General features: G+C 41.2%; 1 protein-coding gene across 2 annotated transcripts in view; it reads left to right on the top strand.

Annotated features, from left to right (window-relative positions):
* map2k5 (mitogen-activated protein kinase kinase 5) overlaps positions 1 to 8681 on the top strand; it is a 60102-nt gene extending 51421 nt beyond the window's left edge. For both annotated transcript variants that reach the window (XM_041937537.1, XM_041937528.1), the window contains exon 22: positions 4716 to 8681. In XM_041937537.1, the coding sequence (XP_041793471.1) occupies positions 4716 to 4826 (111 nt within the window). In that variant the 3' untranslated portion in view covers positions 4827 to 8681. The remainder of the gene's footprint in view (positions 1 to 4715) is intronic.
* The last annotated feature ends 8911 nt before the right edge of the window (positions 8682 to 17592 follow it).

The following is a 17592-nucleotide window of genomic DNA, read 5'->3' as shown; positions in this document are numbered from 1 at the left end:
ATTCAAACAAATATAAGAGGAGGAGGAAACATCAGTGTTTGGTTGAACTGCTCACAGACTTGTGACCTGTGACAAAGCGCATATTTTTTGGCTGTAAAGTGTCGCACAGCCAAACAGGTACGATGGGGACTGCTTTCTTTTTCCTTCCGGACGTGTGTTCAGAATTTTTGGAAGCTCTTGTCGCCACCAGCTGCGTAAAGATCAGCTCACTGCTGTTTCCACAGCATTTAAATGTATCTGGACTGAGTCCAGTCCCGCAAACAGCTGGATGTCTGCGATGTGTTGCCAGTTGTGCCACTCTGGACAATTACAGCGCTGCATGGTGCATAAAACCTGAGTGTGCCCATGACCTCGTTATTGCTGAGAGTATTACTTGTTGCTAATTTTAATGTAGTAAGTAGCCACAATGAAATGAGTCAATTAACTGTGTCGGAACAAAGGCCATTTAGTAGCTGCTTTGGAGCTTTCAGTCACATCACATGATTGAAAGTTTTCTCAGTTGTCACCATGTTTCTGGGCACCATGACAACCTTTTTCAACTTCTCATCCATGTAGGCTTACATGATTAGAATGATTAAAGTTCACTCTTGACCATGGGAACAGAAAAACAGGCTCAACACAAGGTCCATTCACTGGCTGTTCTGGAACTTACGCCGTCTATCCATTTTGCCTTAACTTTGCCTAGTTTGACTCTCCTTCTTGCCTGCTCTCTCTCTTGTATTCATGCCTACTTTCAGTCAGGTAACAGTGCTTATTTGTGTATTGACTGACATGTAGACAGAGAAAGATCAGGCCTGAACCACAGCTTCGGATGGAAAACCGTACAGTGTGTGTGTTTGACCGAGATAATGTTGCATCCTTGCACGTGTGCACGTATGCTGTGCGATTGCGGTGTGACGAGCCATGCACCTTCATCCAGGTCAGATTCCAGCAGATGTCTCTGGCCTGTCAGGGCTAATTTCTGGAGCAGAAGGTGGGAGGTTGGATTTTAAAAACATCGCTCAGGACTTCCTTCTTTATTTCTGTATCGCCCCCCTCTACTGAGGCAAGGAAGAATGATTGATGAGATGGGTATTCAGCACATAGGGGCACCCAGGAGCGTCCACTCCACCCGTCTCATACTGACACACACACACACACACACACTCACACACACTGATATGAGAGTAATTAACCTCAGACTGTGTTAACCCCAGCTGCCCATTAGAAGGACAACAGGATTGATGGGGCTCCCCGCAGTCCTTCACGATCTCTACAGTTTGTGCAGGATTTGAACACACAGGAATGTTTTACCATTTTCCTTTAAGATATAAAACTACACCAGACGAAACATGCAGTGATTCAGTGTTCGCAGTCAGAAAGTGAGCAAAGAAAGAAGTCAAACAAATTGACTTTGGAAGATTTTATAAAGGAATCACAATACTTAATTAACTTGTATTATACTTAAATGTATTAATTGTATTCACCCCTCATGTGGTTTTATTGTATAATCTGCACATATTCTTCAGTTTAACATATTTTCCAGTAACCGCAAATAGACAAGCAGGATCCCAGGAGGAAGAAAGTGGACCATCACTACCAGTCTGTCCTAGTTTGTTGCTAATCCTAATTGTCTGCACCAGTTTGGGTGTTGCTGGGGGGTATTTAACATTGTGCCACCCCAGAAAAAAAAAAAAACAGCTGACAACAACACAACTCACTTTGAAATCACTTTCTGCTGTCGAACTCATCACGGTTAGTGCGGGACGTCCAATTCATGTTGCTCAGAGTCAAAGTGTGAAAGGTGCTTGTGAATGTTTGGGCTGTTTTTATGATAATGTGTCATGGTTATCCATACACCTGTTTACTTCGACGTCACTTTGAGCCTTTGTTCTACTTTTAAACATCTTGTTGTGACTGTTGCTCAGCTGATTAGGCCAGTGCAGAAACTGATATATGAGAATGTAAAAAATCTGAAAATTATATTCAGATAATATTCATTGATTCACAACAGAAACATTTTTGATAAGGATTCCTTTAATTTTTATTTATTTTTTTATTTTTAGGTGTTACCAACAGGTACTGAGTGAATAATAAACATGTCCTTGGTCTCTGGTGGACAAAGCTTGATTTAGTGACGCTGTGTCTGAATTGCTGAAGCAGTTATAATCAGTATTTGTTTGGAATAATACCTCTCCAGCACCAGATGTCAGACAGATGTTTTAACAGGTTAATGACTAGCTGGTGAACAGGTCGAGCCTTTGGTTGCTAAAAGTCACATATTTTTTTTAAAAGTTATTTGCTGGTTTAAAAGATTTTGGTACTGCAATTTCTCGTCCCTTATTGGTCAAAATGTACGCAGGTACAAATTTATCTCTGATAATCGTAATCAGTTGGCGTCTCATTAAGAACTTGAGTAGCAGAGCAAAAGCCAACAAATTCCTCTTTTGTGAGATGATGTCTTGAAGTCGGGCAGACAGATAAACAGGCAGATTAAGCCTGATTTTAGCCCTGAATTTAGCAATTTTAGAATCAGGCCAAACTTCTGCTGCTTTGGTTGTCATTTAAAGTGCATTTTGAGGATCAACGATCTGGCTCGCAGACGATCGGATGGATTTCTGACTTGTCTTGCAGTTTAAGCAGTTCCACAGTTTGTTAGCTGCTGTCAAACATTTTAAGTTGTAGTGGTCTTAATATTGCTGGAGGAGTGTTTTGCATGTTGTGGATGAAACTAGTCTTCTGCTCATCTTGCTTGAATAAACTTAACTGGAGTGAAACCTGATGAGGGGTCTTACGTCCGGTGCGAGCACCCACGCTGCGGCCAGCCGGCTGATCCGTGCAGTTTGAGAATAAAAGTCGCAGGTCGTGGCCGTGAAGGAGGACAGATTAAAATGTTTAGTGCGAGTTAACGCAGCGTTGTCTCAGAACTGAACTCCTGTTAACAGCGACAGCCTCTTGTTGTTAAGGACAGACATCGTTGAAATCAGTGTTGACAAGTTCATTTAAACTGGCCAGCCGCGGCGTTGTTTATCTAATTGGACATCTAGACACCACAAATAAAATTCATGGTCAGTCTCAGTTGAAGTGTCTCATTTACAACCTCCTCCCCTCTCACCTCTGACCCCGCTGTGACCTCTGTGACCTCTGGCTCTGGTCTGGAAAGTCTCCCAGATGAGGCTGGTGATTGGGCCTGTTGTCATTGAGATATCACATGCGACGTCTCTGTTTCAGCCCCACAGCAGTAACAAGTGAGCCCTGCCAGCATTTAACACACTTGATGAGCCACCAATCGACAGAGACTTTGTCATCTGTTCGCAGGTTTTCAAGAGCTCATTTATTGGCACTGTTGATGAAAATCTGTCAAGATTAAAACTGCGTTATGGGGTTTGACGATGTTTCAGCTGTGAAATGGGAGATTTTGCCACATTTATTTATTAACGTCTTATAAACAAACAGAAACTCGCAAGATGTCAAGAATGGAGATATTCTTACACCTTTTTTTCCCCATTAAACAGGAAAATACAACCGTACACCTTCTGAATTCAAGTTTCTGTCTTCACCAAACTAACGTTAGTAGCTTAGTTGCCTTGTTGCCTCAACGTTAACACAATTCATTCAAATTCAGCAGAAACAAAACTCAGCAAAACCATCTTGGCTAGTTTTTCCACTGTTCCAACAATCACCAGCTCTGGTTTGGTCAGAATAAGCCCTGAATGGAACGAGTTAAATGTTAAAATACTCTGGTGTTCCCCGCCGCCTCTCTCTGTCGCCGCTGTTGTTGTTGGGTTAGACACCGAGCCAATCACTGATGGCCCAACACTGCTGTATTATTTGTTAAAAATATTAAAAAGAGATTTCTATCTTATTAAAAAGCATTTGCTAAGTCTATTTAGGATGGTTCACAGAGATGATTTGTGCGGTTGCCACTGCTACCTTTTTACAACAAAGCTCATTTTACAACCTGTGATGATTCATGCAGCTCATTAAAGACATTTCTTTAAAATGACCTGACAAACCATTACTTAAACGTTTGGCATTTAAAACCAAATCTGTTGGACATAAAAATTTAAGAGGGTTTAATGATGTTCCTGCTTAGTTTATTTCTATTTTATTATTATTTCTTGAATCTCGATTTAGAATAATTATACCAGTAGAACCGAACCATACACTTCATATAAAGGTGTAATAAATTTTGTGGCTCCAATCTGTTCGATAATAAAAAATAATATTGCAGAACAGGTATAAACATTTTGTAAGAGCTGTTAGAATATAATTTTCTTCTGTTTTTATGAGAAAGCTCATTTCTTGTGTTTTTACAGCCACTTTAGTCCATTTTTTTTCCATGGATGACAATTATTCTGAAGGTCATCTGTATAGATTAAGATTAGTGGCAGATAGTTGCAGTGCACAAATGTTCATGGAAATATGAAATTTTGCTCCAAGAAATTAATGAAAAGGTTATGTTTTTCCTGCATAATTTGCAATTGAATCCAAAGACTTTTGAGTTTGAGTGAAGGTGATAAAAGCTAAATTTTATCTCTTAAGTATAATTTCTGATCTGGCACAGAGTAAATCATATTTGTAAAATCTGTTATTGTTAGAAAAGCAAATCCAAGTTTTTCCAAATAAAACCTTAAAATATACTTACCTAATTACTATACAAAACAAAATAAATGTCATTTGTTCTGTGAATGAAAGTGACATAACACTTCTGTCTCTCTCTCTTTATACTTTAGGACCATTCCTTCATCATACAGTATAATGACGGTAACGCAGAGGTGGTGTCCATGTGGGTCTGTCGCTGTCTGGAGGAGAGACGAGCTCAGCAGGCTCAGGGACACGTGTGACGTCCTCCTGCTGTCCGCCAATGATGGACCAGGACGCTTGACCCCAGACCTTGAACACTTATCAAAGGCTCCAGGGTCAAGTACGTCCATATGCACTGTACAAGTGACTTCACATACAGGCGCAAAAATCCCTAGATGTTGAATACTGTCTGTGAGTAAATCTCACCTACAGTATTTATGTGTCGTGCGTCCTTTGAACTCTGCATCTGAATCTCTGCATCCAAAAAGCACACAGAGATCTGCGGCTTCTTCCCGGCGTGGGTCTCCACCCGCGGCTTCGTCCCCACGTTTTTTCTTGAGCGTTCAGAAATGCGTCAAACTCTGATGAATGGAGGTAAACGGTCCCGACTTAAAGGATCAGTGACAATAACTTCAAAGCATCAGACTGGGATCCGCTGGCAGGGTTGTGCTTTGTTTCTAAGGATGGTATCTCAAAAAACCGTCTCGTGCTTTACTGTTGACAGTCCTCTAGTGAATGTTAAGGTTTTTGCCTGTGAGTAACTGCCCATGTGTGTGCCTGTTTTTACCAGTGGTGTAATTTATTACCTCAGCAAACTTAGGTTGTCACTGGAATAGGAAAACTTCTCAACAACTTCCCAACCCCCTCGTCTCGTGAGGAAACAAAGCTCTGTCTCTGTCTGCAGGGGTGTTGAAATGAACAACAAGCCTGCAGTATCAATGAGTTTGAAGCAGCTTTGCAGTTTTACACAGTGAAATGAACCATTAACGAGCATCTTTTCTTGCTTATCAAGCTTACTGACCAAACTATTTCTTGCTCATACTTATCGGGAGGAACCAGGGTTTCTTTGTTTTTAACCTGTTTTTAACTGGGTTGCACACCTTCTGCTTTCCCCTTTGCACAGGAAATTGTTATTTGTTTGTCCCAGACAGAGAAACAGACACCATAGCTCTCCTTATAAACTAAACTAAGATATTGTTTTAACCACTTTCTCACCAGAAAATCCTTACTTTTGCCAAATATGTCATGTGTGATACAGAAAGTATACAGATCAGTTGATATGCAGTGCTGTAGAGGAAGAACGGTAACACTTTATATGAAGGTAGACAAAGTCACCATTAATTGCTCATTAGCGTGCATGTTAGTAGCATATTGGCCCTTTATTAGTCATAATTTAGGGCTTATTAATGCCTCTTCCTCAGGGTGAGGTTATTAAGATCATAATTAATATACAACAACTTCCTTACTTACTATCAATAAGCAGTATTTGGGAGGTTATTGCAGAAGGGCCAATTAGCTGCAAACGTGCTTGCTGATAAGCAGCTAGTTAATGGTGAAAGTGTTACTGGGAGAACATTAATGCAGTGCACTTAACACCAAAGACCGGTGACAACCCACACGGTGAATCGTATGGATTTCTCATGAACGTCACGGGTTAAGTGACTGAACTGAATGCTTTGACGAGGTCTTTATGTGCAGCTGTTGAAATGTGTCGTGCTCAAGTGCAATTAAATTCCATTGCTTCCGCAAAGGCCCAGTAGTGACATGATGTGATACAGTGTGAGCATCGCTAGCAGCCCATCAGCGCAGCAGAAGAGGCTGAAGGCAGCAGTTGATCTTCCGTGTGGTGAGTCGTTTTCTTCAGTTCACTGTGCTCCTCTGTAACGACGAGGAGACACACGGATGGTAGATTTTAATTTGCCCGTAAATGATCCGAAACTGAGAACACATTTGTTGTCTGTAGAACTATGTGCTCCGTCATGTCGTTCATAATTTGGGAACTCTTGTTCTTACATGACCAAGCCCACACTCAGCCTGTTTTTTATCATCTTGATTGTCAGGCTTGTTATTTCCAAAGCCAGTTAGCGTTTTTCTCACTAAAGTAACATTAACTCTAAGAAACGACTCTACTCTGGGCAGGAAATGAAAGAAATACTGTGTGTGTCCCAGCTCCATACTACACACTAATTCTAAGCTATTTTGGAATATGTAGTGTGTATGTGTGCACACAAAATTTAGTATGGAAGATGCAACTATGAATATGAAATTTGCCTGATTTTATTTTTTGTTTTTGTCTTGATAAACGCTGTTGACCTGCGGTGCAGTGTGCAAAACTGAGGCCCAACAAAAAACTGAAAAACAAAACATATTGAAAACAAAACATCTAATTTGACAAAACGTTTAAACTCAAGGTCGACTTTTTCCAGAACAGGTAGACCACGAGATGCAATTCAAAATTTTGGTGAAAGCTCGTTAGCAGTAAGTATTTTTGTCAGGTGAGGAATGAACATTTACTCTTTGAACAAATGTTTTGCCTCCTGTTGATGCAGGAACATTCAAATCACATGTATCGTTTATTATAAACGCAAAATTATTAAGTACAAAAATGTCTTGACGACTAACTGCAAAACGGTTTACCAGTAAAGTACTGGATGGTGCAGACTGTGGGATGGAATTTGGACACAGCACCCCAATGCAATGGGTCACCGCTGCATTGTGATTGGTCAGTTCAACAGGTTTCGATGTGGGAGGGAAGCGTATCGCGGCGCCCTCTATTGGTAGTGCTCTGAACTCATCGAGACAAGATTTCTCAGTGAATTTGATCCCAAACATCATTACATATTTTATGGAATCTTTTCCATATCTAACAGTTCATTATTGTTCATAAACATTTCTTATTGTGTGTTTCGTTCTGTGTGACAGCAGTTAGGGTTTCAGTTCATGAAGCCAGTCATCCCTGACAAACTTTGTTACCAGCGGAGGTCTTGTGTGTCATGGTCCCTCCCATGTTAACAGATTTCATGAGTGCCATTATTTGCCTCAGAAACGGGAAAACGAGGCACAGCCTTTTTACTGTTAATGTACTGTACATAAATTTACTTAAATGTTGCAAAGGACGTCCGTGCAAGATGCCATTTTCATAAAAGACTCTGATAATTAGTGAAACTCAAAATTTGAAGATGATCCAGCAACTGAAATGCATCAACATGTATTTTCCAACAGTTGCACAATGAATAGAATATGTGCTCTGTATTATACCTCATACATTGTTAAAGGTGAGGTGAGTCAATCCAGCAAAAGAAGCTGATGTTCGTTGAATTTGAAATTCAGCGTCGCAGCTTGTTATCTGTCCGTTCTGCGTTTACGCTGAAAAAAGATTCAGTTTTTGTACACAGCCCTAACTCTGTAAATGGGAACTGAGCCACACAACACTATTCCAACCAGTCAGCTGGTTCATCGTGCACAGAACAAGGAGAAGGGGAGGAGAGATCTGGTGTGTTAACATGTAATTGTATCGTCATTGTGATTCATTCTCCAGAATGACTCACCTCACCTTTAATTATACCCACCTGTCACTTTGGGTAAGTCAAATTTGACCGAACTATCAATACGTCTGTGAGGTGTCCACCTTACATTGAATTGGCCTCAAATGTAACTGAAGTTATAGATACTTAGTCTGGTAAAACTACTAAATACATGTGAAATAAGTTTTGTGGCCTCCGGCTGCTGATGAGCACTCTGCAGATGTTGTTCTGATATTCTTTCAACTCAAATGAAACCAAAAAGAAAAAAAAAAAAATCTGAACAGATGTATGCGCACATCTTTTATGGTTTGTGTACTCATTGACTGTGATTTTTAAATATGCATCTGCAGTATCAGTGGAAATATTTATTATTTTTTTACTTTTCAGCCTGCTTATAACAGACATCACGACTTGTGACTCTTGCTCTGTTATTTTTCCTGTTTTTGCCTAAACCATGAAGCATTAAGTCAGTGATGGGACTCAGCAGAAATATTAGTGCTGCGATGTTACTGGCTGATTATGGCCTTTTCTGTAATTATCTGTGTTGGCACATATTCCAACCATAATGCACAAATAATAATAAAAGCTATTTCAACATAATGATGAGTCTACATGTTGATTTTATTTTGAAGGGCTGTCAGATTTCACTGCTATCACACAGACACAAAGGTGAAGTTAATCAGTGCCTCTGTTTTCAGTCACTCTGCATGATTTTTATTTTTATTTTAGTATTTGAGAGTAATATATTACCGTCACACTTCTTCTCTTCACCACGCCAGATGTTTCCAATAGTTTCCTTTGTAGATGAAGTTTCTCTGTACACGTCTGCACATCTGGAAGAAATGGAGTATCACTGTACATCTGGCCGACTTTTATTCTGGCCACTTGTCAGCTGGAATTTTGGGAACTTGCTCCATTTTAGACTTTGTGTTTTGTTTAAGTGCAGCCACTTTCACATCTTTTACAGTCTGGCTGCAAAGAGAAGTGATAAACTGATTATGAAGTTACACTCTAAAACTGTTGCAGTCAAATGCAGCAGAAGTGCAATAAATCCTACCTTCATGTTCAGTTTGTAGAGAGGTGTTGATTAAACTTTATGGACATATTGGAAGTTGTAGTTTATTGTGCTATTATGTTGTTTTATACAGAATATTGAGGAAATGTTGGAAATGCTCTTACAGCAACATGTGTCCCAGCTCCATGCTACATAGTAATTCTAAGATTGAGTATGTAAAGCATTTAAAAATCATATTTAAAAAGTACAATTACATTCAGGATACTTAAAGATGTAAGTGCTGAGTTTGAGGTTTGAGTTTCGAGTGTGATCAAAAAATTAAATTAAAACATGATTATGTGTTCATAGAAAATTTGTATTGGACCTATTGGCCCCCACATTAAAATACATACATGCAATATCGTGCAGGAACAGACAAGGCCGTTCAAGTGCATGCAGCACAGCCCCTCATTTCACACCCTGCTTGCGTCCTGAGTTGAGGAGATGTCACCGATTGAGGAATGAAAGGGCCTACGCTTGATGATATAAAGCAGCCTCCAAAATGACCTTAAAGTTGAATTAGCGCAGCTCTGAAACACTTTCATAAAACACTTTCAACTAAAAATGAACATTACAGCCTTCATGAAGGGAAGATTTATTGCAGGACTTGTAATTAGACTGCATTTGATTTAGCAAGTTGTACCTAACAAACTGGCAACTGCGGGTAAAGAACATACAACCAGTTTGATGATGTTTTCATTGAAACTACAACAACAAGACTCGGGACACCTGTAGGACATGACCCCCGCTCTTCACATGGCTTTAAGTATGTAGAAAAATGGCGGTCTCTTCATTAACAGTTTGACATTTGCATGTCGTGGTGTAGAATGACCCAAACCTGTGAGCACCTTGCTGCCCCGAGTTAAGTTACAATTTGCATTTCATAATTAATCTTAGTCAACCTTTAATTAATGTCAGCCTTATTCTTGGTTATTAATTTGTGCATTAACCTGTGAAAAGTAGTTCAGAGTTCACATATTCAGTCCAATAAGAAGAAGGTGTTTACGTTGTGTTGTTTTTTAGGCACTATGTCCGTCTGTACGTCCCATTCTCATGAACAAGACAACTCAGGAACGCCTTGATGTCACAAAACACATCTTTGACTATAACTCAAGAATTCCTACACTAATTATTATTATTAATATTTCATAGCATTAAATGATGCGGCAGTATGGCTGCGGGGATGCTAATGTCAGTGTGTCAGTCAGTCCAGAATAAAATATGCCAACAACTATTACATTCATGGTCCCCAGAGGATGAAGCCGTCTGTCTCAGTTGACCTCCTGACTTTTCCTCTTGAGCCGCCATGAGGCTGACATGTTTTTGTTGAGAATTAAATATATTGTGAAATGTAAACATCTTTTGGTATCCTCATATGTATTTCTTTAGTTTTCAGGGGGGAAAAAAACAAAGAAAAAAAAGGTTGAAAATCCGATCTTATTCCACACAGAAATCTGAAAATGACCTAGACAATATTTTTGGCACCTTTTTCTGAGTTGCAAGAAATAACTAGCTTTCAAGGAGGTGATTCACCTTGAACAGACCTGTGGTGAGTCACAGGTGCCTGCAATCTAATAATCGCTCATTCAGCCAGTTTAAATGGAGCAAAGTACTCATCTAGCTGTTTTGTGTTGGTGTGCACCACACTGAACGTGGACCAGCGAAAGCAAAGGACAGAGCTGTCTGAGGAGATCGCAGAGAAAATAATGGACACGCATGGCAAAGGTAAAGGCAGCAAGACTGCCTCAAAGCAGCTTGATGGTCCTGCGACAGCAGTTCCTAACCCTCGCTGGGTGTGACCACAAGAGGAAAATCAACCCCAGACTGAACAGAGGGATGCTAGAAAAAGAACCAAGGATCTGAACTCCAAGGTCAAGCTCCGTCAGTTTCTGATGGCACCATCCGTCACTTTTCAAGCAATACTCTGCAGAAGAAGACTTCACTTGGAAAAACATTAAAAGGCCTGACTGAAATTTGATAAAATGCCACAGTCCTTCTGGGAGAATGTGTGTTTGGGTGGAAAACAAAACAGTCACGTCAGCTCAGCGTACCGACAGGAGGTTCAGTCATGTTTCAGGGCTGCGGCTGGGACGGGGTGCTCTGAATCTGAGCAGGACACAAGAATATGTATTAAAGCATTGAGCTTGTCCTCAGTTACAGGTCAGGAGTCCTGAAACAGGATAATGACCCAGAACAATCCATCCAAGTTGAAAGTACCCAAGAAGACGGTGTTTACCCAAGAATGATTAAGAACTGAACACTGGGTTATTCTGAAGTAGCCTTCATGAGTTCTGATCTGAATCTTACCGAACATCCACAGACAGAGTTGAAACCCGTCAAACCTGAGATGGCTGGAGCAGTTTGGACCAAACTACCTGTTAACAGGTGCAGAAGTCTCACTGAGATCGAAAGAAAACAGCTGATTGCAGTCCTCTAAAGGTTGTGCAACAAAAATAATTGGGTTAAGGGTCCCTTCATTTTTGCTCAAATCACTTGTTTTATTTATAATATTGTTGAATAATATCTAATAAAATTACTTACTTACTTACTTTTGTCTTGCGCATCAAATGAAAAGAAAAGAAGCTAGTGTCAAGATCACTAAATAATTGTCTTGTCACCATATAAACAAATGTCATATTTACCCATGTCCTCTCTGGGCTTCCGTACAGACACGTGGCCTTCATGGCTTTGTTGTGTTACTTACTGTTGGTCATGCTTTGTTCTTCAGTGTGAGACCCTGTATAATGCTGTTTATACGCTTTTCTGTCTGAATGCAGCCAAACCGGCAGCCGATAATTATGGCCGCTGTGTGTAATACAGCAGAGGCATGAAGGCATTTCAGGACCCTGACACACACCTAAACAGCGTGTATTAGCGCTGTTTTGCATTGTATGCATTATCAACTTTTCAAAAGGAGCCCCAGAAAGCAGAAGGACAAAAGGTGTGATTTCCAAAGCTCATGTATTGTTCGTATATGAGCATGCAGGAATTCCTTCCTTGCTTTAAATGAGAGTCAGGTTAAGCAAAATGATTTTGTGATTGAGGTTACCTGCACTGATCCCCGTGCCGCAACAGATACAGCTATTTGACCCCTTTTACGGTGCAATGTAAGCACCAATTATTCTGCTGAGGGACACCAAAGGCAGTACTACAACAAATACCCGCGATGAGCCAGAATACTGCTCGTCCTTGTATTTCTTTTTTTTTTAATAACAAGAATCTCCAGTGGGAAAGAGATGTGCCTCGATGCCGTGTGAACCTCGTGCCACCAGCGTCCCAGAAAAGTTTTTCATGTTGGAGAAAGTTGATTGGAGGTTGAAAAGTGCGGGGTCGACTCCGCAGTGCACGCCACAGCATCTGGCAGGAAATTCTTTTGCTTTAGTCACATTTCCTGTAGCATCCTTTCAAAGTTGTCCTGAAGTGTGGACCTATAGGCTGCTGCACGCCACCAGTCAGCGGCTCATCGGTCCTTTGGAGAGCTTTGCAGAACATTTGTTCACGAGGGAGCATCTTTGCATCTTTCTGAAACTGACAATCCTAAAGTGTCTGCCTGCTTTCCACAGCTGGCCAGATGTGCTTCTTTTAAAATGAGCAGCATTGTTTCCTGCTAACTGTTCAGCTACTACCACCATGCAAAGCTTTAAAAAAAACCTCCCTTCAAGGCCGCTGTCTTTGATATGACAAATCTAGACTTTGCAAAAGGGTACGATCAGTTCATTAGCAACAGGAACCTTTTAAATTGCTTTATTGTTTTAACAAGGAAGGAATCCTATTGATCCAAATGGGAACAAAAAACTTGTGACTCTGAATCTAACAAAATGCCAACCGGTATCTATCAGTCTATCAGTAATGTTAATAATGTTTGCCATCATAATTTGGTGTGTTAGCATGCTAACATTTGTTAAATAGCACTTAACACAAAGGTTGAGGTTGATGGGAATGACATCAGTTTCGCACGTATTCGGCATTTTATATATTTAAAGGTAGACGACAGCTGCTCAAAAAAGAAGTCAAAGCAACTTAATCGCCCCCTGATGGCAGGCGGCAATATCTACCATAAGCTCCGCCTCCTCCATGTTAACAGGTGGGACTTGAGCCAAAGTAAAAAAAAAAAAAAAAAATCAACCTACACACCAAAGAGAATTTGTGTCATTTACAGTCGTTCTTCTCATGATGGTGCGCGCTCAGGTCTTCATTTTCTGACAATAATTAGTTATTTGATGCGATCAAGAGGAGGTGTGGACTCCATCACAGCTCTGACAACAGCAACCAGCCAATCACAAAACAGTGAGTTACCCCCCTAAGAAGAGCCTGAGTGCTCTCCTTAAGCCATGCTAACGGCTTTATGTTAATGTCAGCGTGTTAGCTGGCCCAGTTTGATCCAAACTGAACTCAACAAATGTTTGATCTCCATAAAACGTAGTTCAGACATTCGTGGTCCTCTGAAGATGAATCCTGCTGATGTTGGTGGTTCCCACACGTATTTTCCATCACCACCTGCAGCTTCCTATTTGTGCTTCAGAGTGAAACCTGTCCGCCACTGTTGGTTGGTTCATGATGGTTATAAACCTTAGCTTATACCACCATATGCCATAGCTTCACAACAAGGACTGCAGAATTGGACCTCCATCTCTTACAATGGTGTCGCATTAGGGAAGGATTTCTTGACAGGCAGCATGAACAGGAGCACAACAGCGACCAAGAACTCTCTCCACGTACATTTAAGTAGTTTTAATGTAGATTTGAAAAAAATGGACCCTGTGATCATGGCCCACACCTCATGCATGATGTGCAGTTCAGATTTTGTAGCTGAAAACTGTTTTTTTAAAAGGGTGATTTTCAGTACTTTTATACACATTGTGTTTTTAGACCACAAAAAAAGAATAAATCAGGATTTGTTTGCATTTTCTCGACTGTAGAGCATTTGGATCAAAAAGTTGAGTTAGGATCCAGTATTTTCCTGCTCCATATGTGTGCAAAAAACAAAACAAAACAAAACAAAACAAAAACTACTGAACACTAGTGATAGTGAAACACGTTTTTGGGCTTTTTTCCTGCAGGTGAAGGTTTCACCTGTGAAACCCTGGCTATAAAGCAGTGATGAGACGCCCCTGCAGCTCATACCGGTAAACCGTGGTGTCCTGACAAAACCGACAGGATGACCTGACTGTTACCTGCAGGTCAGGTGGGTTGATCCAGCTAAGCTGCAGCCTGCAGCATGATCAGTCAGTGCTGTTGCAGCTCTGCCTGCCACAAGCGTTTTCTGCTGCGGGCAAATCCATCAGATGATCTATGGCGGCGCTTCGTGCGACCTATAGTGATAATATGTCCGGAATGAAAATCTGGATGCTGCATGATCTCATGTGGCGGGCCCCTCTCCGGGATATTGACCGCGCTTTGTTTGGAGATGCGTCTTCATTTGTGGCAGTCCGGGACCCTCATATTCCCAAATTCCCATCGAGCCGCGTCACCGCCGCGCGTCGGCCGGTGACCTTTTTCCGGAGCGGTCCGACTTGATTAGCACGTCAGGCGGGACAATGAGTGGCCGCCCTGTGCACAGCCATTACCCAGATCCCTTTATCAATGTCCTGTAATTAAAATGTCACCGTTTAATTTTCAAGCCGTCGCTTTCCTCTCGGCGGAATCTCTCCTCCAATAAAAAGTGCAATCGAAACGCTCTTTTCACTGGAAACAAAAAAGGATGCGGAGAAGGCGTTTAGGTGAGCCGAGCAGAGAGGGGATCAATAGGCCCTTTCGTCCACGAGGAGGATTGATTGCTCTCTAAAATGGGATTTATAGGGGTCATGGTTTTATAGGGTGCTGATACAACTGTTAATTATAAAACATTTGGCCTCGATTGCTGCTGTTATTAAAGCTGTCCTGATCGAGGCGGCCCTGATTTATCTTTTTTTGCATCAGCCGACAAAATGCAAGTGCGTGGGAAATTAACGATGAGACACGACGTCCTGCAGGAGGGCTGTGCAGCTGCAGACCTCAACTCAGTGACAGACAAACATCTCTGCATTAAAACACATTCAGGGAGCTCGTTTGCAAGCTTACAGACACAGTTTTGCAGGCTGCGTGTTTGCGTTGGACCATGATGTGACAGGCGACCGGATAAGAGGTTTGAACTTGATCTCAAGTTGCTGATCAGGCCGTCGATCAGTCGATGAATCAACATGTGATGGGAAGGCAGTTGAGAATTCTCCCTGAAAGCACCAAAATACATCACTGTCATGAGATGAAGAAAGGTCAAACACGTTTAGAGGCAAATTAAAGGGCTGAAGAGATCAAGATCGACTCGTAAAACACCAAAAAGGCGGAATAAAAAAATCGCAGCCTTGAATGCATCTCAAAAAAAAACAACCTGAATCATCATTAGCACATGAGGTGTTTTGTCCTGATGTTTTAAGATGTTTATGCCGACTTATTGTGCAGACTGTTTCCAGAAAAAAAAGCATGTAAAGCTCCACTCTGTGGTTATAAATCGACCATTTATTAAACGTTATTTCCAAAACGAGCTGTCGCATCTACCGCAGGTTTAAATAATCCACCTGGCTCACCTGGTGAGCCGGGACTCCTAATGACTTAAGACCCGAAGCGCATTAATGTTTCAGGTTAAAGGTTTGTTTAAACAATTGAGCGCATATCAATGAGGCCCGGGTCATTTGTATCCAACAGTAATAATAAAGCGCTCGCCTAAAATTACCGCTGAAATGTCTAATTAAAAACTCCTCGCTGCTGATGCAGCCACGTCAGCTCACGTTTCCCCCGGAATAAGCCGCGACAATGGCTGCATTCAAGTCGGCGGTCTAAATAATTAAAAAGAGAGGAATAATTACAGTATAAAATTGTAATTATTGGCGGGGGCTGCAGGGGAAGCCTCCTGATGGTGAAAGAGGAGAGGATACGCTCCGGATCAGGTTCAGCATCAATATTGCAGGGAGGTAAAACTGGCGAGCTCAGGCTGCACACGGGCTGATGATGCTTCATACACACCTCATACACCGGCTTCATGCACGCTCATTTCAGCCCTTCACACACACACCCACATCACTATGAAGTGTGTTAGTTTGTCCGCTGTGGTGTCACTTTGTTAACCACAAACCGTCCAGCGTCGAGCTGACCAATTGTTGGGTTTCTCTCCCAAAATGTGAGCTTGTTTAGTGGGATTTGCCATCGGCAGTGTTCAGAAACTTCTTTGTCTTTCTACAGATAAATAACAGTAAAATATGTACTCCAGCTCTGCATCAGTGCAGGGCCGGTCCGAGACTATCTGGGATCCACATCAGATACACTTCCTGGAACCACCCCGTCATTTTTTCTTTAGAGGGTTTCCCTTCACATTATTCTAGATTTTTGTGATTGCCAACAAATCCCATTAAAGACCAAAAACCAACACTTCTTATTCGGTCTCTCAGTATGATCCTGCTGCCTTACCCTGTCTGTGACTCTCAGCTCCAAGCCCATTGGCTCAGAAACAGATCAAATATATAATTTCAGATTTTAAAAAGGATAAATAATTTCCAGAAACAGCTGGGCGCTTTTAGCAAACATAACCCAAACATGAGGAAATGGTGCATTTGCCGGGGACTATTTTGAGCAGGAGTATTTGTGGGGGGACTGACTGAAGATAAACCACGGTGCCCATGTTCATGTTCTGTGTTGCTTATAGGTGTGTTTTCATAATTTCTGGACAAAAACGGAGACCTGTAGGAATTAGTTACACCGAGCTCTGCGTACACAGATACTTTTTAGTATTTTTTTTTCTTTTAACAGGATTTGTTGACAGAAAAATCTAGAGCATCATTAGCTTTGTCCTCGTTTAGACCTCAGTGTGAATACTGTGGTATTAAAGCGCACCTTGAACAAAGGTGCGTTAGAAGGTCGTGAAGTCCAGCTCACCTTCAGCACCACGTTTACTGAAAAGACGCTGTTGTTTCATATTCTCTGGGATTTAAACGTTAAAGTCAGCGCTGAGGGTGTGCCTTTATTTTCAGGTGCGACCACGAAAACGGCAGCTGTGAATATTTCAGTCACAGTATGTAACCCAGACAATTCTGTGTTTTTAAAGCTGATAGCCGTATTGATATTTGAGACTTAATTAAGTCAGACAATGATATAATGGCTGACCTTTTAACATTTCACCATAAACAGATAAACAAACAGTGTTGATAAGAACCACTTTTTAAGATTTTTTTTTTAGGAACTGTGACCAAGATATGTATTCAATGGGCAGTTTGATGCAGAAAGATAAACCTTGATGTTTAATCAGTTGACATAAACCAACACAAATATATCTGCAATAAGCTCATATTGGCCCGTGGAGGAGATTTCTTTTAGGGTTTATTTCATGAAGAGTCTTGCTTGTATTTGCATTTATAATCAGTTTCAACTTTAAGGCAGCTGAAATACAAAAGTCACAGAGTAGAAACCCCCTGGAAAGAG

Source organism: Chelmon rostratus, chromosome 1, assembly GCF_017976325.1.
Source record: "Chelmon rostratus isolate fCheRos1 chromosome 1, fCheRos1.pri, whole genome shotgun sequence".
NCBI classification, from domain to species: Eukaryota; Metazoa; Chordata; class Actinopteri; order Chaetodontiformes; family Chaetodontidae; genus Chelmon; species Chelmon rostratus.
Note: the sequence above shows the minus strand (reverse complement) of the source record. Positions and strands in the feature narration are given on the sequence as shown.